The sequence below is a fragment of the Melanerpes formicivorus genome, unplaced genomic scaffold, assembly GCF_026170545.1.
Source record: "Melanerpes formicivorus ecotype bairdi unplaced genomic scaffold, bMelFor1.0.p_v2 SCAF_1, whole genome shotgun sequence".
Classification (NCBI taxonomy): Eukaryota; Metazoa; Chordata; class Aves; order Piciformes; family Picidae; genus Melanerpes; species Melanerpes formicivorus.
Genome location: NW_027142353.1, coordinates 54,483,834 through 54,506,800, shown reverse-complemented (window position 1 = coordinate 54,506,800; position 22,967 = coordinate 54,483,834). Strand labels below are relative to the sequence as shown.

The window sequence follows — 22,967 nt, the reverse complement described above, 5'->3', positions numbered from 1 at the left end:
TGCCGGCAGGTGAGACTTGCCAAGGGCGGCATCCGAAAAGCCACCGGGTGCTGTGTGCCCAACACGGCTGCAGCCTCCCCATGGCTTCAGCCGCATTGCTTCCATCTTTCAGACTGAGACTCTCCTGTGCGCGGGCCCCTCCGGAATGGGACGTATTCGGCCGTTTGCACCAACTCCCTAGACCGAAACCGGCTGTACAGGCGAGAAACCGCTGTCGCCTCACACCCTCCTGCCGCTTTAAGGGCCGGCAGGCAGCACGGCGGCGGCGCTGTCCCGTGGTGCATTGCGGTGGGCGCGAGGACGGAGCGTGGCTGGCGTCCGCGCGGTTGCTGCCGCCGTTCCGTTCGAAGTTGGCGCCGGGCGCGATGCGGCTCTGAGGAGGCCGCAACCGTCGACCCCGAGGAAGCCGTAACCGCCGCCGCCGCCCTCCCCGGTCCCCGTCGCCGAGGCCCGCCACCGTCAGTCCCCCTCTCCGGCTGTTTCTGCCGCTGCCGCCATGTCTGCGGGCTTCTCCTTCGGCGCCGGGACCCTGGGCTCCGCGGCCGCAGCCGCCGCTGGAGCGGGAGGAGGAGGCGGAGGCGGGGGCTTTTCCTTCGGAGCCGCCACACCGAGGTAATGCTGCGTCCCTCACCCCTGCATGGGTCAGCCTTGCCCGCAGGCCCCCGCCCCCAGATTCTCGCGGCCTGGACCGCCGCTGAGGCCGGCGTAGCTCTAGCGGCCTGGACTGGGCCAGGGCGGCAGCGGCGGGACAGGCCCAGGCGGCAGGCCGGCGTGTGTGCGTGAGTGAGTGAGTGTTGGGTGAGTAAGCGTAGACCCCGAGCCGTGTATCTCGGTGTCTCTCCTGCTGCCCGGGGCTCCGACCCTCTTAGCTGAAAGAGCCTGTGGAGCGCAGATGAACCGACTTCACCATGTCTGCCCTGGGGCGCAGGGGCTGGGGGTGCCTCATGCCCCTTCTGCCTCCGCTTCGCGGTCAGCCTTATAAAACAGAGGTAGGGAGCGGTCTGTTTAGTAGATAATAACAAAGGGATGTGCTCTTCTAAATTAGTTTTATTTTGGTTTCGTCGGAGCAGCATCTCTCCACACTTATCTCTAATGTTCTGAATGCAGAATCATAAGCCTGTTTTAGGTTTCAACAGGCAGCCTGAGCTTGTGTGTGACATGGAGCTTGTTAACGTCAGAGCCCAAGTGTTTAATGTTCAAATGTGAAATTACCTTTTTTTTTTTTTCTCTAGTGGGTTATAGATATACTCTGATACAGATAACTTTGAGTTTGATGTATAGTATATTGGAGTAAAAGGAGAACTTTGCTGTGCTTCGATGCACATGTGACATACAGCAGGCTCTCTGCTAAACACATTCATAGTATTTAGGTCTCAGAATAACGGATAATCTTTGTTCTTGCTGGGGTATATTTTCCATCAGTTTTCTTTATTTGCACACAAATGTACTAGAAGAGATTGTCTTTTCTGGCTTGCTTTCTGTAATGTCTCCATTGAAGAAGTTTAGGGATGTACTACTGGAGCTTCGTATTAATTTTATTTTTGTTCCCCCCAGATCTGATCAGGCAGAATTTGCCACTGTAATGTAAACTGAATGGGCAGGGTGAGCTGCTCAAGGGAACTTCACCTGAAGTGGGTAGATTTAAAAATACTTGTCTGTTGTCAGGAGTTAGCAGTGTGAGGGGAACAGAGCATCTGGATCTGAAAGACTGTCACTGGATTAAATGGGAATATGGGGTTTTAGAAGCTCGTATGAGAGGGAATGAATTTTCTGAGTCTCTTCTAATACTCTTTTCATTTTGTGATCATGAGAGACTGAAATCTATGTGTTACTTGCACTTGGTGGTTTGTTTGGGTTTTATTTTACCCACACTACGAACTTTATATAGAGGCGGTAAAGAATTTAACTTTCTTTTGCTTCATGCCTGCTTAATGCAGATTTTCTGTCGTTTAAAATGATCAAGTTTAAGTAGTACTTTTTGTTTATTTGAAAACATTAATATACTACATGAAACAAGGGAGATTATGAAACTATTCAAACTCCATTATTGAGTATTTGGGGTTTTTTTTCTGTTCTAGCTGGCTTTCTAGTATCTTCAGTTAGTTTAACAGGTGTTAATAGCCATATGGTACTCTGTATTTTTATTCATGTATTTATCTTTACAAGGAGGGTGAGTCTTCAGGGCTGTTGGTCGAGGAATATGACAGAGAAGGAGGCCTTTTTCTGCTGGGTGATTGTTGAAAGAATTTTGAGCATCTCTATGGGGTGATTTACTTCAGAATGTTTTAGGCTCTAAGGAGCTGTTCTTCTGAGCTGGGTCTAAAAGAGTATTGCCAAGTGATGGGAGAAAGGGGTTTTTATTTTGTAGTCCAAGCATAAGTATTACTGTTTGTTGTGACCAGATTATATTCTGGTAGCCCAAAGCCAGTGTGTTGTGTCACCTGACCTAATTCCTGCATTATACCCATAGCTGTTTGGGTACTTAAACTGATTCTATTCTTTTGATTGATGTTCTCTATAGTGTGCCTTGGCCAGGTGCATTGCTTTGTTCTAGTTCTAAAATGTTAAAACTTGACTTCAGTGACCTGAGACACTCTTCCTTCCATCTGTGAGAAGCACATAGTCCTGGCACATGCCTTTTACAGCTGGTGAGAACACTGTCACTGTTTTATTTCTACATTTTGATTTCTTACTGTTTTTCAAAAACAAAGCAAACAAAACCCAACAAACCCCCCAAAAAAAAACCCAACATGCCTCATCATCTTATTTGGGGCTTTTGGCTTTTTGTCCTACAGTATAGAATAGAATAAACCAGGTTGGAAGAGACCTTCAAGATCATCGTGTCCAACCTATCAACTAATCCAACCCACCTAACCAACTAAACCATGGCACCAAGTGCCTCATCCAGTCTCCTCTTGAACACTTCCAATGATGGTGACTCCACCACCTCCCTGGGCAGTCCATTCCAATGGGCAATCACTCTCTCTGTGAAGAACTTCTTCCTAACGTCCAGCCTAAACCTCCCCTGGTGCAGCCTGAGACTGTGTCCTCTTGTTCTACTGCTGGTTGCCTGGGAGAAGAGACCAACCTCCACCTGTCTACAACCTCCCTTAAAGTAGTTGTATGGAGTTGCATATTTTGTACCGTGGCTTTCTTCTGCTGGAATGCTGAAACAAAAAAGGATGAGAAGCAGATTTTTGACTACCGAGAACAGTAGTTGTATATTTACAATCAGTTAGGTCATGGTAGCTTGGTATGTTGAAATTTTGGAATAAGGAAGGCTGAAATATTTTGGCTCTTGTGGAGCTAGACAGTTAGTGGGTCTGTGCCCTTCTAAACCACTTGGCTACTCTGCTTCCTGAATTACTATTTTGAGAATAACTCGTACCTGGATTTTGAACTTGCAACCAACTTTTGCTGGACTTGCCATAATCAGTTGGGTTTTGGTGGTATGTTGTTTTTTTTTTAAGGATTTTAAGTATTTGCTTTTGTGTTTAATTTGTTATGCCTACAAGCTGCCTTCATATGAAAAGATTGCAGTGATAAGGGAGCAGTGAGAGAATACTGAAAGCCTGAAACATAAAATATTTCACAACAAGGGTTTCCCTGAAGTCTAAATGGAATTTTATTTTAGTGCTGCTGTTCTAGTTATGCAAAATATTGTTTAAATTAGAGAAAATTTTCCTAGCTTCTAAAGGCTCAAAAATGGGAGAAGGAAGTTACTAAAAATAAATCCTTTATCTTCTCATCAACTCAAGACAGAATATTCTAAATTGTGAGCTCATCTGGCTGGTAATGCTTGCAATTTCATTGGTTAGAGAGAGTCATAGTAGTATCATAGTATCAGTCAGGGTTGGAAGGGACCACAAGGATCATCTAGTTCCAACCCCCCTGCCATGGGCAGGGACACCCCACACTAGATCAGGCTGGACAGAGCCTCATCCAGCCTGGCCTTAAACACCTCCAGGGACGGGGCCTCAACCACCTCCCTGGACAACCCATTCCAGGGCTTCACCACTCTCATGCTGAAGAACTTCCTCCTCACATCCAGCCTAAATCTCCCCACCTCCAGCTTCATTCCATTCCCCTTAGTCCTATCACTACCTGAGATCCTGAGAAGTCCCTCCCCGGCCTTCTTGTAGGCCCCCTTCAGATACTGGAAGGCCACAATTAGGTCACCTCGGAGCCTTCTCTTCTCCAGCCTGAACAGCCCCAACTCCTTCAGTCTGTCCTCATAGGAGAGGTGCTCCAGCCCTCTGATCATCCTTGTGGTCCTTCTCTGGACACGTTCCAGCACCTCCACATCCCTCTTGTAATAGGGGCTCCAGAACTGAGGTCTAATGAGCCAGTTGAGGGAGGTGATCCTCCCCCTCTTCTCAGCTCTGGTGAGACCCCACCTGGAGTACCTGAATGCACTCACTGCTAAATGTAAAGTTTCTGTTTGCTGTGAAGCTTCTAAAATGTTGTTACCTAAAATAAATAAAGAAGTCTTAATTCTGGTAATGAATGACTTCTGATTTTTTTTTTCCTTCTTTTCTTATCCTTGTAATTTCTGAAAATAGCTCTGGAAGCTTATTTCTTTAACTTTCTGGCAAGTATACAGCCAGAAAAGAAAGTATGGTAGGTGTGAGTCATCTGTGATTTGCACCTGTGGGGAAAGGTAGCATTTTAGTTAGAAAATTAATTCATGCACCAGTATGTTTTGGTGGTAAGGTAAGGCAGAGTTGTGCTGTTTGTAGTTGCATGACTCTCATTTTGGAATGAAATTAATTGAGATTTCTGGTCAGAGGTATCTTAACTGACTTTTAAACCTGCTTTGAAAAGATGTTTGTGCAGGTTTGTTTTCATCTTTGTCCTATCTCTAGCATTTGTTCTCCCATTTTGGTATTTCAGGGAGAATAGTTAGGCAGCAGTCATGAGATGATCTGATGGAGAGAAATTCAAATTTCCTGCTGGTCTAACAAGATGTATCAGTTCAGCAAGGAGCTGAACAAATGTTGGACTCAGTGTCAGGGGATTGGTGTGAGTTGTGGAGCTGCAGAAGAGGAATACAAGCTCAGTGGCAGTGAGCTTGGACTCTGTTGTCCAGATGCATTGTGTGCGGTTTGGGAAAATGGATGAGCATGGGAAAGAAACTGATGTCTTTATTTTGAAAAAGAATTATTGCTAATAGCATGGTTTTGGTTTGTGGTGTTTTTGTTTGTGTTTTTTTGTAATAGCTCAACAGGAGGACTTAACTTTGGAACTCTGGGCTCTTCCACGGCTACAGCAACTACATCAGCTCCTTCAGTGGGCTTTGGGAGTGGACTTTTTGGATCAAAGCCAACTACTGGCTTCACACTAGGAAACACCAGTACAGGTAGATATGATTCTTGAACAGCAAGTGTTCTGAGTGGATTTTTTTTTTATTGATTTCAGTCATCACAGAGACAAGCTTTATGAATTTTACTTTGGCTCCAATATTGCTAGACAAGGTGGTCTTTCTTGTACATTTGTATGACTAGATAAGGGAAGTTCTAAGAGCCAATGTACTAGAAATAAATTCTGTAGTGGACTGAATGCCTGTATCACTCTGTTTGGCTGCACTGGGATAATTTTAGAATAGAATAAACCATGTTGGAAGAGACCTTCAAGATCGTGTCCAACCTATCGTCCAACACCACCCAACCAACTAAACCATGCAACCAAGCACCCTATCCAGTTTCTTTCAGTTCTCAATGACCCTTGGTCTTCTAATAAGATGTTGGGTTTTTTTTAATACAAAATGATGTAGCACTGTGTTCAGAGTCTTTTAAATTTACCAGTGGGGCAGAAACTCTAAACTAAAACATAGGTTTTTACAAAGACTTCAGACTCCCTAGTCAGCTTCATTATACAGTAAATCTGCTGTTATACATGCTAATGTTATTATGTACTACCATTTGGCTGAAAAACCCCCACTTGACAGAGTTACTGGTTTTCATATTTTTGTTTACCTTAATTTGTTTGAAATTCTAAACAATTTGCTATACTGCTATGTTACCATCAGCTTCACTGTTAGATTCTTAAGAAGAAAAATTGTGTTTTGAAGTAAGTTACGCTTTGATGCATGCTAGTGGTGCTTACAAACTACTTCTGTGTGAATAAAGTTTTGGTTTCAATATAGTACAGTGAAAACTTATGTATCAGTCTGTACATTGTGTCACAATGTTACTTTATTTCAATGGTTTGTTTATGTTTGGGGTTTTTTTTACCACAGTAACTGCTCTTTGGTCTTCAGTTACTGTTCTTACACTGTTTTCATTCTTAAAACAGGAACAGCAACAACAATTGCTACAGGACTGACACTAGGTAAGGAACTAGTTTGGATTTCAATATTGGGAAAACATTCTTTATGAAAAGAGTGGTCAGGCACTTAAGAACTTAGGAAGCCATACTGTGAATAAACAGGAAATAATATTGTTGGATAAAGAATAAAATAGAATAAACCAGGTTGGAAGAGACCTTCAAGATCATCACGTCCAACCTATCATCCAACACCACCTAATCAACTAACCCATGCAACCAAGCACCCTGTCAAGTCTCCTCCTGAACACCTCCAGTGATGGCGATTCCACCACCTCCCCAGGCAGCCCATTCCAGTGGGCTATCACTCTCTGTGTAAAACTTCCTCCTGACCTCCAGCCTGAACCTCCCCTGGCGCAGCCTGAGACTGTGTTCTCTTGTTCTGGTGCTGGCTGACTGGGAGAAGAGACCAACCTCTGCCTGTCTGCAACCCCCCTTCAGGTAGTTGTAGAGGGCAATAAGGTCACCCAGAGTCTCCTCCAGGCTAAGCAGCCCCAGCTCCCTCAGCCTCTCCTCATAGGGCTTGTGTTCCAGGCCCCTCACCAACTTTGTTGCCCTTCTCTGGACATGCTCCAGCAAGTCAACATCCTTCCTAAACTGAGGGGCCTAGAACTGGACACAGTACTCGAGGTGTGGCCTAACCAGTGCAGTGTACAGGGGCAGAATGACCTCCCTGCTCCTGCTGGCCACACTGTTCTTGATGCAGGCCAGGATGCCATTGGCCCTCCTGGCCGCCTGGGTACACTGCAGGCTCATGTTCATCCTACCATCAACCAGCACCCCCAGGTCCCTCTCTGCCTGGCTGCTCTCCAGCCACTCTGACCCCAGCCTGTAGCTCTGCATGGGGTTGTTGTGGCCGATGTGCAGAACCCGGCACTTGGATGTGTTAAATCTCATGCCGTTGGATTCTGCCCATCTGTCCAGCCTGTCAAGGTCTCTCTGCAGAGCCTCTCTACCCTCCAGTAGATCAACCCCTGCCCCCAGCTTGGAAGTAAATGGGCAGAAGGGAGAAGCAGCAGTTAACCCAGAACAGACTATGATATGTAATCATGTGGCAGTCGGAACTATGAACATTCATTCTTTTCAGTAACTCAGTGAAATTATGTCATCTGAAACGGACACACAGCAGTTACTGAGAATACCAAATATGCGTTTCTCATGTGCGCTGTTGTGATATGTGTACTTAAATGCACGTTCCCCCTTTGGAATACGGATTCTAGAATGTGAAATGTATACTTACCTTGAAAACAGCAGGAAGTAGAATCTTTACTTTAGAAGTGTTCAGAAGCAAAATTTAAGGGATAAACTTCTCAATATGTTTTTCTTGTCACAAATGGAAAGGGTATGTGCATTCGTTGTGGTATGCATGTTCAGTTGAGAAGTTTTAGTCTGTATTTTGGGCAGTAATATGTACAGCTCCATTTACCAATACCTGGTTCATTTAGTAGATGCTCTTGCTGGGGAGACTTTTTAACAAATTTTTTGCTATTACCTCTAGATAAAATTGCTAGTCAGTGATTAAAGCCAATCATATCACTATGAATTCTGGAGCAAAAATGCCTGTGCAATTAATATAAACACTTTAAATTTCTCTGAAGGTACCATGGGGATATTTTTACTTGATGCTGTGGTGCTCATGATGGTTAAATTTCAGAAGTAGTTTAGAAGAGACGGTGACTTGAGTGTTCCTTCCCAAACAGTATGTTTTAAGAGCAATAATTTGGTTTGGGTTTCTTTTAGGCACACCTGCCACTACATCAGCGGCTACCACAGGCTTTAGTTTAGGTTTCAACAAACCTGCAGGTTCAGCCACACCATTTGCTTTACCTGTCACTTCTACCTCAGCGGGTGGCCTGTCATTATCATCTGCTCTTACATCGACTCCTACAGCAGGTAGGAAAATGTTTCGGCTTTGGGGCTGGGTGGATGTTTGTTGTTGTTAATAAAATTTTATGGTAAAACAGTTTTACACTCTAGCTAGGGTTTACATAATTTGGTGGTACTTCTCGTAAGGTTTATTGAACTTCAGTACTTCTGCATTTGACTACCGTGATGCAGATAGGTTTGTGAGCTGTATACAGCACAGAATCTAAATCATTGTAAGTACGGCAAGAGCTTATTTGGCTCATTGTTTTTGCTGTTGTTAATGCTGTAAGGTTGAAGGCTTCCTACTTGGCAACTAAAAAAGTGTCTACCTTTTATAGATGCTCTGAAATGGTTAACTAATGGTGGAAACAAGGATTTTTCCGGTATAGTCCTCATACTGGCACATGCTTGCCATCGTTTAACTTGGCTAAACTGCATGATGATAATTAAGACTAGTGTTCATTTTTCTTAACTTTAGGGGTCTGCATTTGAGCTTGGCTATCTATGCCCTCTGTGCTCTGACCTCCTATGGTTATGGTCTTTCTCTGCTTAGTTGTTGGAAGGATAGGTAAGAGCTATGATGCTTAATTCTAGAAGGCGGCTCAAACTACCAAGGAAATATTTGTTTCACCAGCCTTGTGTAAAATATTTTAATGTTGAACATAAAATATTAAACTTTTACCATTTTACTATAAAAAGCAGCACTTGTTAGATCCATTATTCACTAAAATAATTTCTGTTCCAGATTCTACATTATCTGGTGTTCTGGGGAACTCTGTTTTATGTAGTTGCAGGTAGATGTGAACTAATCATGATTATGATGTTGTAGAACAAACAGACTGATACGTAATTCAAAAGTCTCTATAGCTTTGTTTGGAAAATCTGCAAGAAATAAGTGATTGATTTAGATCTTTCAGTTATTTCAGATTGTCTGTGGATGTATTTGAATGCAGCATCTGCATGAGTTGGGTTTGTTTTCTCTGCAGGAACTACTGGCTTTACATTAAATTTGGGTGGCACAACTGCTCCCACAACAACTGCCTCCACAGGCCTTTCCTTAGGAGGAGCCTTAACAGGTTTAGGAGGTTCACTCTTCCAGAATACAAGCACAGCAACAGGTGAAAGTTACTTTAATTTTTTTGTTCTTTGTTTCTCAAAACATTGAAATGTAATGTGTGATTGTATGTATTCATGATGCAAGGTACAGTTTATATAACATCTTAACACTGAAAATGTAATATTGTTACAATTAAGAACAGTGTTGCAGAGGGCAATGATATGTAAGTATGGCCTGTAACTGAAGAAGTTGAAAGCTGATTTTGGTGACTTTTGGTCTGAATAAAATCTTTTAGTATTGTTCCATAGAGGAAAAAAATATTGTGCTGAGTCAGCTGTCTAATTAGCTACCTAGTAGTGTGAAAAAATCACATGAAACTTGTGCAGTTGTTTGTAAAATGCTTTCTTCTCTGTTTATTTTGCCTTTTTTTTACTCTAAATGTGGTAAATGGACACTGAAACCACAAGCAAAATGCTATGTGCATTTAGTTTGACTTTTATTTATCAATGTTAAGTGTGGAAATTCTGTTTGGGTTTCTTGCAGGACTTGGGCAGAATGCTTTAAGTTTGACTCTGGGGACAACTGCAGCTCCTTCAACTACTGCCAATGAAGGTCTTGGTGGCATTGATTTTAGTAGTTCTTCAGACAAAAAGAGTAAGTTTTCTTTTGTTTTCAAAAGGAGAGAATTATTAGAGCAATACAGCCCGGACAATTTATTGTTGTGTTAGTGTGGAATTGGAATTAAAAGCTGAATGTTTTAATTTCCCTCTCCCCTCTTACAAAATGTTTCAGTTAATTTCATTCTCTGATATTGTGCCTGTATAGAAGAACATAATTTTGGCTGCAAATGCAGTGTAACATGAGTTTATTTAAAGTAAATATGAAGTAGTACATAAACCCTTTAGTCTTTCAGGAGTGAAGACTCGGGGAATATTTCTTTTAAAGCCAGGCAGATTTCTGAACTGCTGTGTTTCAAATGGCCACTAGAGGGGGGAGGAGAGCTATAGCTAATAACGAATTCATTTGAAACCAGATTTCTCTTGCTTTAACAGACCTTAAATTTACTTTTTTTTGAAAGCCTGCACAATAGGTATGTCCTATTTTTAGCTGTCACTTTTCAAAGCTCTATTTCTGGCGGTGCATAGTTGTATGTCATATATTCTAGCAGTTTGTTAAAACTAGTTATAAACACTTTACTTCTGTAGTAGCTTTGAAGTAACTAAGTGGGCACTGCACCAGGGGAGCTCAGGGTGGATGCTAGGAAATACATCTTCACAGAGAGTTATCAAGCATTGGAATGTTCTGCCTAGGGCAGTAGTAGAGTCACTGTCTCTGGGGGTGTGTAAGCAGCATGTGGACATGGCACTAAGGGGCATGGTTTGGTGTTGATCCTTCATTGATAGGTTCAGGGCTGGACTGAATAATCTCGGGAGGTCTTTTCCAACTGGATGTGTTCTGTGTGATTCTGTGATTCTAGAATTTGTATTGCTTTTATACTTCCAGAGTAAGTTTAACTGAAGCTGATTATAAAATGTGTATTTTCTTTAGGGAGTCAGTACTGTTAATTTAATCTCTTAATGCTATTCAAGAGCCAGAATTTAAATTAGATATGCCAGTAGCTAAAAGAGAAGGATATATAGAAACTCAATGAAAATATTCTTAGAGTAACTCAAGTTCTAGTGACATAGTTCCTTTGTACTTGTAGAAGAGATGGCATTTTGACTGTCCAAGTTGGAGTGCTCTGGTGCATGATGGTGATTGGTTTTGGAGTTTATTACTGAAACTGATTGATTAAAAACTCAAATTCCCTCACCATAATATTATGATATCACAACACCTCCACAATGTACAAGTATCTTACAGTGAGGACCAGAGTGCTGCATACTCAAAACCTACATTAGTCTTGCATCTTTCAGCATTGTTTTGTCCAGCTCTTAAGGTGGAAATTTGAATACCTGAACTCTCCCTGTATGTGGCATAGTGGAACTGAGTGAGTTAGGCTGTTGCTGTCAGGATGATAAGCAAAGATCCCAATGTAGCTAAGCAGTGAGAAGCATCAAAAGAGAATGGGGTTTGAGTGTTGTTGTTTTTACTTCACGTTTTAAGAATGTTTATTGTACTGGACAGTGCTGGTTTAAGCAGCTGAGACAAATTACCTGTGTGCTTCCACTCAGTTTTGTTATTACAATTGTTTGTACTGCTCTAGGAGGAACTTGAAGGTTTGAGGATGGTGGTTTTATGGATCTGAGGTTTTTATTTCTTTTCCTTCCTGAAGAAAAGGATGTAGGACATGTGGCTACTAAAGGAAAGCGTCCTAGGAATCTGAGGACAGATGGGGACTAGCACCTGTTTTCCCTCTTCTGGAACTGGTTATAAAAGCTTTTCCTTCTGGAGACTGAAGACTCTCTAGTATTTATTTAAAATATTGCTACAAGAAAAAAAATTTGCTCTTAGAGAATGGAAAAGTTGGAGCATTCCTATGCCCAGAACGTAGCAAAATCTGATTATCTGATTTCAAATCTGTATCTTTGTATTGTTCTGACTGAGAACATGAACAATTAAGTGGCTGGAATAAAAAAGCCAAGTATACTTCATTTTTTTGCCTAGTTTTTATGTTAGCAGAGAAAGGAGTCCTAAATTCAGGGGTTTAATCCTCCCTTTTCCCGATTTTGTTTGGTTTGGGGGGGTGGTGGTGGTTGTTTTTTCGTTGTTGTTCATTTCTGGTTTTGTTTTCCCATTATCAAAAGGCACAAGGGCAGGCTCTGGGTGGGCTTCATGTTCTCATATTATATTGGATGATAGTCTGCAGACAGTTTAAGAAGATGTGTCCAGTTGTAGGAGCACTGACTTGTGTACCTGAAAATGCTTGTGGCACTAGCATTAGCTGCATAGCTATTTTCTGCCATGGCAGCACTGTGAGGCAAGTGAGAATGTGAACTACATCCAGCTGAAAAGGTGAAACATACTTCTGTGGCTCTCTGAAAATGTTCTTTCTAGCAGACTGCTACAGTATGGATGTAATTACTGCCCCTGACAGTGACTATTTCTCATGGCCTGTGTTGTGCACAGTATTGTTTTCAGCTCCAATGCTCAAAAGCATTTCACATCTTGATCTACAGGTACACAGTTTAGTGTGTGCTGGTGGTAGGTAAATGGTACCACCTTCAGCTCTGTAAAACCTCATTTGTTACTGGACCTAATGCAATAGCAGAGTTCTTAGGAAAGTCAAGTGGACTGGACCTCATTACTGTTGTGTTTGAGAGGAGACTGCTATTGCTTCATTGTTTTGTGGTCACAGATCTGAATGGCAGTTGCATAAGGAGGAACAGATTATTTTTTTATGCAGTTGCACTTTATGCATCTGCAGTGACTTCTTGTAGTGACACAAGATGTTTTGCATTACTCTGTGCCAAGAAATTAGCACCTTAACTGTTGAACCATTGTTCTTCTGAAGGGGGAAGTAAATGAAAATGTCTGTCTTTTATAGGTGGTCTGCTCTGTTCCTTTTACCAAGAGAAATCAAGCAGATTGTAGTCAGTAATTCTTCCTTAAAATCTCATTAGAGTTGTTTTGTTTGCTCTTCAGAGCTTTATTTGTGACCTACAGTTTTTCTTTTCTAGGTGACAAAACAGGAACAAGACCAGAGTAAGTGTGAGATTTTGTTCCATGTCTTACTAGAAAACAACTGTTGGATTTTGTTTGATCTTTTAAAAGTCATAAATGTAAACACTCCACTTTTGTAATATAACCAATTCAGAGTTTAAAACATTGCAATTTTCCCATCAAATGTAATACCTACAGCTTATCTGGCATGTGCTGTATGCTGATCATGTGATCTGAAAAATGGTTTCTGCAAATGTGTATGATGCTTGGACCCTGGCAGAGCATTTGTGTAAATCAACCCAGATCATTCCTAGCTGTGGCATAGATGGAGTGGGTGCAAAACTGTCCTCAGTTACTTTAATGTTTTTGCATGGCTACTCAATACAAAAACATTTGACATTATTAAAGCACCATCTAAACATGCCTTGCTTTTTGCAGAGATAGCAAAGCACTGAAGGATGAAAATCTACCTCCAGTAATCTGTCAAGATGTTGAAAATCTACAGTAAGTAGTGTCTTTTTTAATTTATGATAATTGATTAGCTAAAGTATTGTTTCTGTCATAGAGCATCAATATCACATGCTCTGCTACAGATAATTTACTAGTCCAAGGCCTTTCAGCAGGTTAACTCTGGGAACAGAGTAGACTGATAGTTCTGAAGTAGCTGAAGCCTTAGGTGGTTGGTTCTTTCAGCCTTGCTTTTCCATGCACTTACACAAATAGGCATGCCCAACAAATAATGCTTTTGGAATCTGTTCCATCTCTACCTGGAAGCCTGTTGCACGTGCATAGTGAGTATTGGACCTCATGTCTATATTGTGTGTGCATTGTGGTCTCACAGACTAGAGAACCTGCCTTCCAGCAGGAAGGAGACAGGTTGTGGACTAGTCAAAGAAGCTATATTTCAGTTCAAAGTGATTATGTTTTAACATACATGTTACATATATATACATATATGTAAAAAATAATATATATTGTTGTTTGATAAGGTTCAGCATAACATGCTTAAACACTTGCTACTGAAGTTTTGGGGTGGCTTTCTTACAGTATTAGTGTGCTGGTAGATAAGGTAATACTATACTAATAGTAATTTTGCTGTTTAGTACTTGATTTTGGAAAAAATAATTAGATAGCTCTATAAATTATATGACAGAGACATAAACACTGTTATATACTTTAAGTCCAATAAATTGTTTCCTCCCCACCCCCTTCTTTTTCCTTTCCCCAGGAAATTTGTGAAAGAACAAAAACAAGTTCAGGAAGAAATTAGTAGAATGTCCTCTAAAGCAATGCTGAAAGTACAAGAAGACATTAAAGCTTTGAAACAACTTCTCTCTGTAGTTGCCAGTGGATTACAGCGAAACACTCTTAATATTGACAAGCTAAAAGTGGAAACTGCACAGGTGAGGTCTGTGGTGACAGGTTGGACTCCATGATCTTTGAGGTCTCTTCCAACCTTGGTGATACTGAAAACTGAAAATAAATGGAATATAAATTTTATGTAGAAGTACGTATGTTGATTCTTTTATATGGGATAACAATCCTTATCAGTCAAGTTAACAGTTTGTTTCCAAAGTGAAAAATTGAATTCCTTGTAATCTATTTGGAATTACTGTGAGAGACTGAAATGTGTGGAAGTCAGTATTTTCTGGTCAGTACAGCAATAATGAAATTACTTCTACTCAGAGAAGCATTGTTGTGTACCAATAGTAACAGGAAGGGAATGTGTGCTAACTTGAGTTTCACTTACATATATAGCTGCTAACCATATGCTGGACTCTGGAGCAGCAGAACTGCATGATTTCTTCTTAAAAAAACCCCAAAAATTGAAACCAAACACCCCTAAAACCAAAGCCCCAAACAAACAAAAAACACTCCATAACATGATGTTTCATTCATTCTAAATGTCTTTTGTAGTACTAGTATTAATTTTGTGAACTTGAGTCCCAACTCTCTTCACCAGTCTGCATCTTAACCAGGGCAACCAATTTGATCTTAAGTTTTGGTGTGGGTGCTCTTCAAGATAAGTTCTGCACTGCTTTGTATTTCACCTGGCATGTCAAGGCTGCTTGCTATATAAATAAGTGTATTTTATGCTAATCAGAATATTGATATTTTTCTATATCTTGTGATACCAAAAAGAAATACACTATAGGTTTGCCTTGCCAAACACACACAAACACAAAAAAAAACCCAAAACAAACTTGTTACTGATATTCTCATATTTATGTAAATGGTGCAGTTGAGAATAATTGCAGAACCAGGCACTGAGAAATTCTTAATGGCAGAGTTATTAATATTAAGAATTAAAGGCAAAATAATTTTTTACTTTATTTCTTCTCTTTAGGTATATTACTTCCTTGCACTTGACTGTTGCTTTTGTCCTGTAGTTCTCAATAATTGTAACAGGATTTCTGAAGTTCAACAGAAATTAGATTTTATCCCTGACAGTTTAGTGCAATGTTCTCTCAGCTTCTGAGTGCATTATAAGTATGTCTTGTTGTTTGTTCCTTCTCTAAACTTCTGCTGGTCTTTTGAAGTTCTCCAACTTTCTAGCATTCTGGTCTTTGAAAAATTTCTGGTCATATTCTATCACAATGTTTCATATATATGTGAATTAACAGTGAAGTTTTGTGGGTTTTTTTTTCCCTCTGAGTGCTTCATACAGAACCTTATGCTTTATTAATTTTCCTTACATATTTAGGAGCTAAAGAATGCAGAAATAGCATTACGAACACAGAAAACTCCTCCTGGTCTCCAGCATGAAAATACAGCCCCAGCAGAGTGAGTTGCTGTTATTCATAAAAAATAGCCAATATTGTAACTTGGAGAAGAGAAGATGCCAGGGAGACCTGATTGCAGCCTTTCAGTACTTAAAAGGGGCTTATAAGAAAGATGAGGACTGACATTTTGGTAATCTCTGGTGATAGGACATGGCATAATAGTTTTAAACTGAAAAATGATAGATTTAGGCAACATAGAGGGAAGATTGTTTTTTTGTTTCCAGTGACAGTGGTGAAATACTGGAACAAGTTGCCCAGAGACTTAGATGCCCCATCTCTGGAAACATTTGAGGTCAGGTTGGATGGGGAACCTGACCTAGTCAAAGATGTCCCTGCTTACTGCAGAGGGGGTAGGCTAGATTGCCTTTAAAGGTGTCTTCCAACCCAGACCATTTTGTGATTTGATGTATGTTCATAACTTTTTTTGCTTCTTGTAACAGCTGTACTAAATACATTGTAACATCAGTGTTTTATTTCTTCACTTAATTTCTCATAGACATGAGACATACAATCTTTTCTCCCTTTCCCCTAGTAGGGGGATATCAGGAGCCTAAATGTTGCAATGAATTTAATGAAAATCAGCACTAGTGTAGATCTTTTTTTAAGTGGAAACAATAATGAAGTCTAATCATGATTACATTGTTTTACCCGTCTAGCTACTTCAGAATCTTGGTTGAGCAGTTTGAAGTACAGCTGCAACAATATAGGCAACAAATAGAAGAACTGGAAAATCATCTTGCTACTCAAGCAAATAATTCACACATAACTCCACAAGGTAAATGTTGCCATTTTAATTTTTCATGTATAGTAATTAAGAAGTTGTAAACCTATAAGAAAAAGAATTTCCTCTTCTGTTATTGTTGCATCTTCCTATTTAACCTGCAGAAATACATAATGTGCAGATAGATTTTGTCATCTATCTATAGATGCAGTAACTGAGGTGCAATTTGTCAGCCTGGTTTATTTTGGTATCCACTTCGTTCATCTCCCTCCTTTCAACATGTAGCTACTAAAGGGCTGATGCCTGGCATATTCTGTCTTGCACTGGGCTATCTGACCAGACAAATATGGGTGTCTGATCTGCCAGCTCCAGACCAAATGGGAAGTCTTCCTTACTTGGAGCCTGTTGTCAGTTGCCTTCAACTCTGACCAGTCAAGAAAACTTAGTGTTGTTTGCTGCCACATCATTCAATCATGAGAGAATCTCTCTGGTCAGAGAATACTGACCTCTGAACTGTAGTCTCCTTGTTATTTACTGTTCCTGTGATCATAGACATTTTGAGGTTTTGGGAGGCTTCAGGTACAGGTCCTGCAAAAAGCAGTCAAGTGCCTGTCTTTTTGTGCCAAATAATATTTGAACATCTTGCCATCACAGGATAGTACCTAAACTAAACTTGTCAGAAACAAGGGAACTTTCTAGACTTTCTGGCTTCCAGAATGGAAGATCAGCTGAATCCTGAGGGTGCTCCATCTTTCTGTGTGATCTTCTTATCTGTCCAGACTGAGTGGGATGCTTTCACAGATGTTTTTCCTCAGGTTTTTCGGCAGTTTCTGCAGTAGTCTGTGTTCCTTGCTTGTGTAGGCAAGGCTCAATCTGTTGTGCCTTTACCATACAGGAAAATCATCCTCTACTGCACAAGAAACTCTGACTCAATGTCTTGAAGACTTTGAAATGTCTAGTACTCAGTATCAATAGGTTGCTTCCAGATTCTTTGGAAACTGTGGGCAGTCTTTCTAGATGCCACTGCCTTCATAACTGTATAAGTTGGCATAGATTTATTTCCTAGCTTTTCTCTTTCTGAAAGAAATGTGGATTATAATGGAGAAATTCCCTTTGGTGAGGCTGTCTTCTTTAGTTCAAGAATCATTGCTAGATCATCTACAACTTGACAGCTGCCATTTGCAGTTCAATAGGGTATATACATCCTTCAGAGGAAAGAAGCACTTTCTTGTCTTCCGTTTGGGTACATTGTTTCAGTGCTTCTTTCAGAAAAGCATTTTTCATCCGCAGATGCCTTGTTCTGCCAAAGCCTTTGACGTTTCCCTTGTAATACAAAAGTTTTGTATTAGTTTGGGTAGTGTGCTGAGAACACTTTCATATCTGTTTGGGAAGTAAGATAACCTAAACTTAAGACTGTGAACAACAAGCTCATCATTGTGTTTTCTTTTTATGATGTGCTTGTGGGTGGAACTAGATTAAGATTTCCTGTGATGCTTGTTAATCATGTCTTAATGTAAGTAAAGCTTCTATTCTACTCTCTGGCAAACTGAGCAGTTAACTGTGCTTCAAGTCAGAGTGGAAAATAGTTAAAATATCAAAAGAATCTGATTTAGCTGTATGTAAAAAAACAATGAGGTAAAATGTTCTGTGTAATTAGATAAAGTTAGATTATTTAATACTTCTGAGTTTACTTAATGATAGAATCATAGGAAATTAATTACCATGTATGTAAAAATAAAACTGAGAGAGAACTTTTCAGAATAAAGCTAGAAGCCTTTTCAGAAAGTAGTCCTTAGTGACACGAGCCACCCAATTGCTCTCAGATTTTGTGTTTGAACTAACTTGTTCTTGTGCTTTGTGCTGCATGGGTTTTGGGTGGGCTTTTTGCTGTGGTATAAGCTCTGAGTCTTCTGGTACTGAGATTGTCACAACAGTATTTTATGTGCCTCTTTACAGATCTGTCTATGGCTATGCAGAAAATCTATCAAACATTTGTAGCTTTAGCTGCACAGCTCCAATCAATACATGAGAACGTAAAGGTATGTTGTTTTGACAATGTTCCTTTTTGTCTGTTGTTAAGTTAACTTTTGAATAATTTTGCAGCTGTCCTGCAGAAGTCCTTTAAGAATGAGCTAATTTTTAGCTGCAGTCCAATCTGAATTATTTTCTCACACTGATGATGATAAATATTTCATAACCTAAAAGGCTGTAGTCAGTTGTTATTTAACTCTCTTCTCTTCTAAACCAGGAACCGTAAAAACCCAAGCCCAACCAAAAACCCCTCAAAACCAACAAGAAAAGCAGACCAACCGAAAACAAAAACCCCATCCCTTGGGAAAGAGTACTCAAGTGTTTGTGATTTTCTCTACTAGGTGACTTTCTTAATGGAAACAGCTCTGCTAACTCTTCTGCTGGTTTCCTTCTCAAAGCTGCTTCTGCACAGTATTGCTAGTTCTCTGAACATCTGAAACTTCTTTTCCAGAGTAAAGCTTGGGAATACTGAGGATCTTGTATGAACTAGATTCCTTGCGATGCATTGCTTCTCTCAGCTTGGATATTCACTGGTGTCCAGCTACCTGCCATCAGATAGTTGTGCGGTGTTCTTAGTTAACTTGGTTTTGGTACCAGATGTATATCAGTTTCTCCATTATTTTGGTGGAATTACACAAAGGATCCCAAATATGTTCTGAGCTCTTCATTTCTGAGATCTGAGTAGAGCCTGAACTCGTGCAGTGAGTCATCTTTGTGCTGACACATTTTTGTTTTCTTCAATGTGAAGAACTGGATTAGTATGCAGATATAAGCACTGTTGCCTTCAGTACCTTTTCACCATGACTGAACAGGAAAGACTTCACTCCAGCTTAAGAAATACTCTGTTGCCTGAAACTAAGGGATTGGTTTAAGGATTTTTCTTTTGGGGAGTTTTCTTGAGATGTAATACAGTGGGTGAATAGGAAGGCTGATATTTGGGAAGACACAATTATAACTGCAGCTTCAGAAAAGCAGAAAAAATTATGTATTGCTTAAGTGTGTCTCTCATTCTGACCACCTGTTTTAGTTTATCAGCTAGGAGATGGAGGGCATGCCTTATTTGATGTGTGTGAAGGCTGTGAACACAGTTGATGACTTTGTCTGAAGCAGGCTTTCTGGCTTGCACATATACTTTGATTCCAAAGTTGCAGAAAAGTACAACTGGAAACATCTTTGCATGGGGATAGTTAAATATATTTATATCATATATGAACATATACATTCTGTATCCAAGGTCAGCGTTTTGGCACAGTTCTGGTGCAGAATTTCATAAAATCATTCTACATAGATTATTCTTGTAGTGCAGTTCTTAAGATTTAATGTCGTTTGTCGCTCCTATGGCAGTCACTATGGCACTGTATTAAATCTCAGCAGAGCTCTATAAATGTCTCTTCTCTCAAGAGACATCACACTTAATGTGATAATAAGGTCATTCTTTCTTTTGTGTTTCCTGCTGTTGCTGATAGATTTAGAATTAGAGCTGTTCAACTCCTGAGTCAGAATTTTGGGACTGTTAGTTCCTCCTCTTGGAAACAAGCATATCCTTAGCCAGGAACACCAGGCATAGTATGGTTTCCATAAAAATTCAACTGAACCTACATTCAATGTTTGTTAAATGTATCAGATTTATTAAATTCTCAGAAGATGAAAATTATTCTGATCTTTCAATCAAACCCATTTATTCTTTTTATGTTACCTAAGATATCCCTAGTTTCCCTCCTGTGTGACAGGTAGAATTGGCTCATGATGAAGACATCAAGCCAGGTGTTGTCACAGAACGTGGGGCTTTGAGAGGGGAAGGGGCAAAGGAAAGGGAGGGTATGTGGTATGACATAACAGATTTGGTCTGATTGGTGAAATGCATCAGAAATGAGATCATTCTAAAATTCTGGTAGTTTCTGTAGCTTTGTGCTGAGAAATGCATGCATGAAAGGAAGGACAGGCAATCAAAAGCAGACTGTATGTAGAAAAGGTAGCACTGAGGAAATGTTATGTTACAAGCAAGTAATGTGGCTGTGTTTTGCCTCTTAACTCAACTAGTACAGTGATACAAATTGAATTGTACTCATTTGCACCAACTCTGAAAGATTTTGGTGCCCTTCAATAGGTTAGTCTGTAATACTTGAATGCTTTGCAGAATTTAAGAAACCTGTTACGGCTTTAGCTGATGCAAAACCGTTCTCCAGCTTGTAGCCTGATTAGGTCCTTTCAGGTATTTTTGCTTGGGTTTGGTTTTGTTGTTTGGGGTTTTTTAAGGAAACTTTATAATGCAGCATCTCTTTTCTTAGTGACTTAAGGTTTATGTCAATTACGTTGAACTAATTACTTCCCCCTACACCCTTCAGATGCTCAAAGACCAATACCTTGGCTACAGGAAAACCTTTCTGGGAGATGCCATGGATGTGTTTGAGGCAAGACGAACAGAAGCTAAGAAGTGGCAGAGCGCGCCACGTGTTACCACTGGACCGACCCCTTTCAGCAACATACCAAATGCAGCAGCCGTTGCGATGGCTGCAACACTAACTCAGCAGCAACAGCCTGCTACAGGTCTGAGTGCATTCAAGTTATAGATTATTAGTGTTGTGACAATAGTAAAGTTGTGTAAAATTTTCTATGAAGTCTTCCTTTTGTGTTAGACTGAAAATCTAAACGTTGTGATGAGCAAAGTTACTGATTCATAGCCAATAGAAAAATGCAGGGTAGACTTAGCAATAATTATACAACAGATACTTAATCTTGTGAACTTACTTGTATTAGTGGTATTTACTGTATTGCTCTAACTTACCCCTTGGAATGTGAGTCTTCACTCTTAACATCTCTGAATACACGTAGTCTAGCCTCTTGCCAGAATTGTATGGTTATAGTAAATTATTGCAAATTGGTGAGGAGAAAATATCTAAATGCATATTACCTTTTCCTGTGTAAAGTTAATAATGCATTTTTCTATAGCACTTTGGAACTGTAAAATGAAAAATGCTGCAGAGCAGGAAGGATAGTGGAGGAAACATCTGTGGAATAGGAAGAGGGATGCCTGGCTTATTACATAGACAACTCCTTTGTCACGGTGATGTTGGAGCAGTTTTTGTTGGCCATTCTGCTGTTGCAAATATATTAGGGAAAGTAGGGTAGTTCAGTGGCTCTGTGTGTAAGAGGAAGACCAAAACAGGAGTGCATAACCCACTGCAAGAAGAATGGATATGTATGGCAAAGGAAATAACTTAAGGCACCTTAGTTGACATTGTTATACTAACCAATGCTTCTCAGAGACTGATTCCTGAATGTAAAGAATTGAATTATTATTTAATCATTTAACAGAAAGAAGGTAAATTCTATTTAATTTTACTTGAACATGGATATGTGTCTGTCAGCAGATCAGAAAAGTATAGGAAACTTCATTCTGTCATTTGTTTTCCAAAATGTTTATCATAGGTGTACTGAAACTCATACTGGCTTTTTTTCATTCTCTTGTCTTACAACAGCAGTTGATTTTTGATGGCTTAGAGACCTATGCAGCAACCACCCTAAGTCTGACAAATTATTAGACTGTTCTTGCCTTCTTCATAAAAAGAAAATTAAATGTGCTTCTGGTGCTTACAAACAGCCAAGAGATGGGTTTAAAAGATAAATATGCCAAAATAGTTTAAACAAAACAAAAAATGTTAATGAGAAATTTATCTTCTAAATTTCCAATATAGATCAGTCTTTCTGTTGCTGCTATAATAATCTATGGAAACTCTGTTGAAGTGACATCTGCACAAGTCTGGTTTTAAACAGAAAATGTGGTAACATAATGTCACGCTTCAGGGTTTTTAAGACAGCCTGCAAAAGCCACACTTCTCTCTAATGTTGCCAAAGTAGTTCCCTCTCTCTTCATCTTTTTCTCTTTTTCTTTTCTTTATTTTTGTTGTTTTTAAATACTCTGTGTGGTAATTACAGGATTAGTTGTGCGTGAAAGTCAAATATTTGCACATAAAGTTATCCCTGCTTTTTCACGGCTTGAAGTGAGGGATTTAAACTTCCTCTTCCTAGTCCAGATTCAAGAGAACTGCTAATAAATTAAATTGATGCCACTTACGGCATGACTTCGTGAATATCCTCTTAGGAGTAGGAATGAAGAGAGGGAGGGGCAAAAAAAAAAACAAAAGGCAGAATTGACCTGTACCAACACACCAGAGGTAAGGTGATTTTTATCTAGAGGTGTTTTGTAATGTTTTGTAGTGCAAGGAGCAAATGGGAGCACCTGTAGGTTGGTTTGGGGAGGGGTGTTCATTTTTTTTTGATTGATTTTGTTTTGTTGTTGGTTGTTTGGGCAGAGTATTTAAAAAGCCAAAAATGTGCCAACTACAAGAGTGATGATTAACTTATGTCAAACATGCCAACAAAATTACACAATAACTTGTTTACCATTTATTCAGTTGGAATAGTTACCCTTCGTGTAACTCACTTGACCTGGAGAAACAGAACTAGATTCATGTTCTGAGTGGCACTTCAAGAGTATTTAAAACTCTTAGACAATGGAGTTACATGGAACTCAGTCTTCTCTTCTGTTCCTCTAGCTCAAAAGCAGGATTAGTCAGGTCTG

General features: G+C 40.0%; 1 protein-coding gene across 3 annotated transcripts in view; it reads left to right on the top strand.

Annotated features, from left to right (window-relative positions):
* The first annotated feature begins 294 nt into the window (after positions 1–294).
* NUP58 (nucleoporin 58) overlaps positions 295–22,967 on the top strand; it is a 36,451-nt gene continuing 13,778 nt past the window's right edge. For all 3 annotated transcript variants that reach the window (XM_068143760.1, XM_068143750.1, XM_068143742.1), the window contains exons 1-13: positions 295–612; positions 5,220–5,359; positions 6,295–6,330; positions 8,065–8,217; positions 9,177–9,308; positions 9,791–9,901; positions 12,868–12,892; positions 13,289–13,354; positions 14,079–14,253; positions 15,555–15,634; positions 16,290–16,408; positions 18,311–18,393; positions 20,731–20,932. In XM_068143760.1, the coding sequence (XP_067999861.1) occupies positions 497–612; positions 5,220–5,359; positions 6,295–6,330; positions 8,065–8,217; positions 9,177–9,308; positions 9,791–9,901; positions 12,868–12,892; positions 13,289–13,354; positions 14,079–14,253; positions 15,555–15,634; positions 16,290–16,408; positions 18,311–18,393; positions 20,731–20,932 (1,438 nt within the window). In that variant the 5' untranslated portion in view covers positions 295–496. The remainder of the gene's footprint in view (positions 613–5,219; positions 5,360–6,294; positions 6,331–8,064; positions 8,218–9,176; positions 9,309–9,790; positions 9,902–12,867; positions 12,893–13,288; positions 13,355–14,078; positions 14,254–15,554; positions 15,635–16,289; positions 16,409–18,310; positions 18,394–20,730; positions 20,933–22,967) is intronic.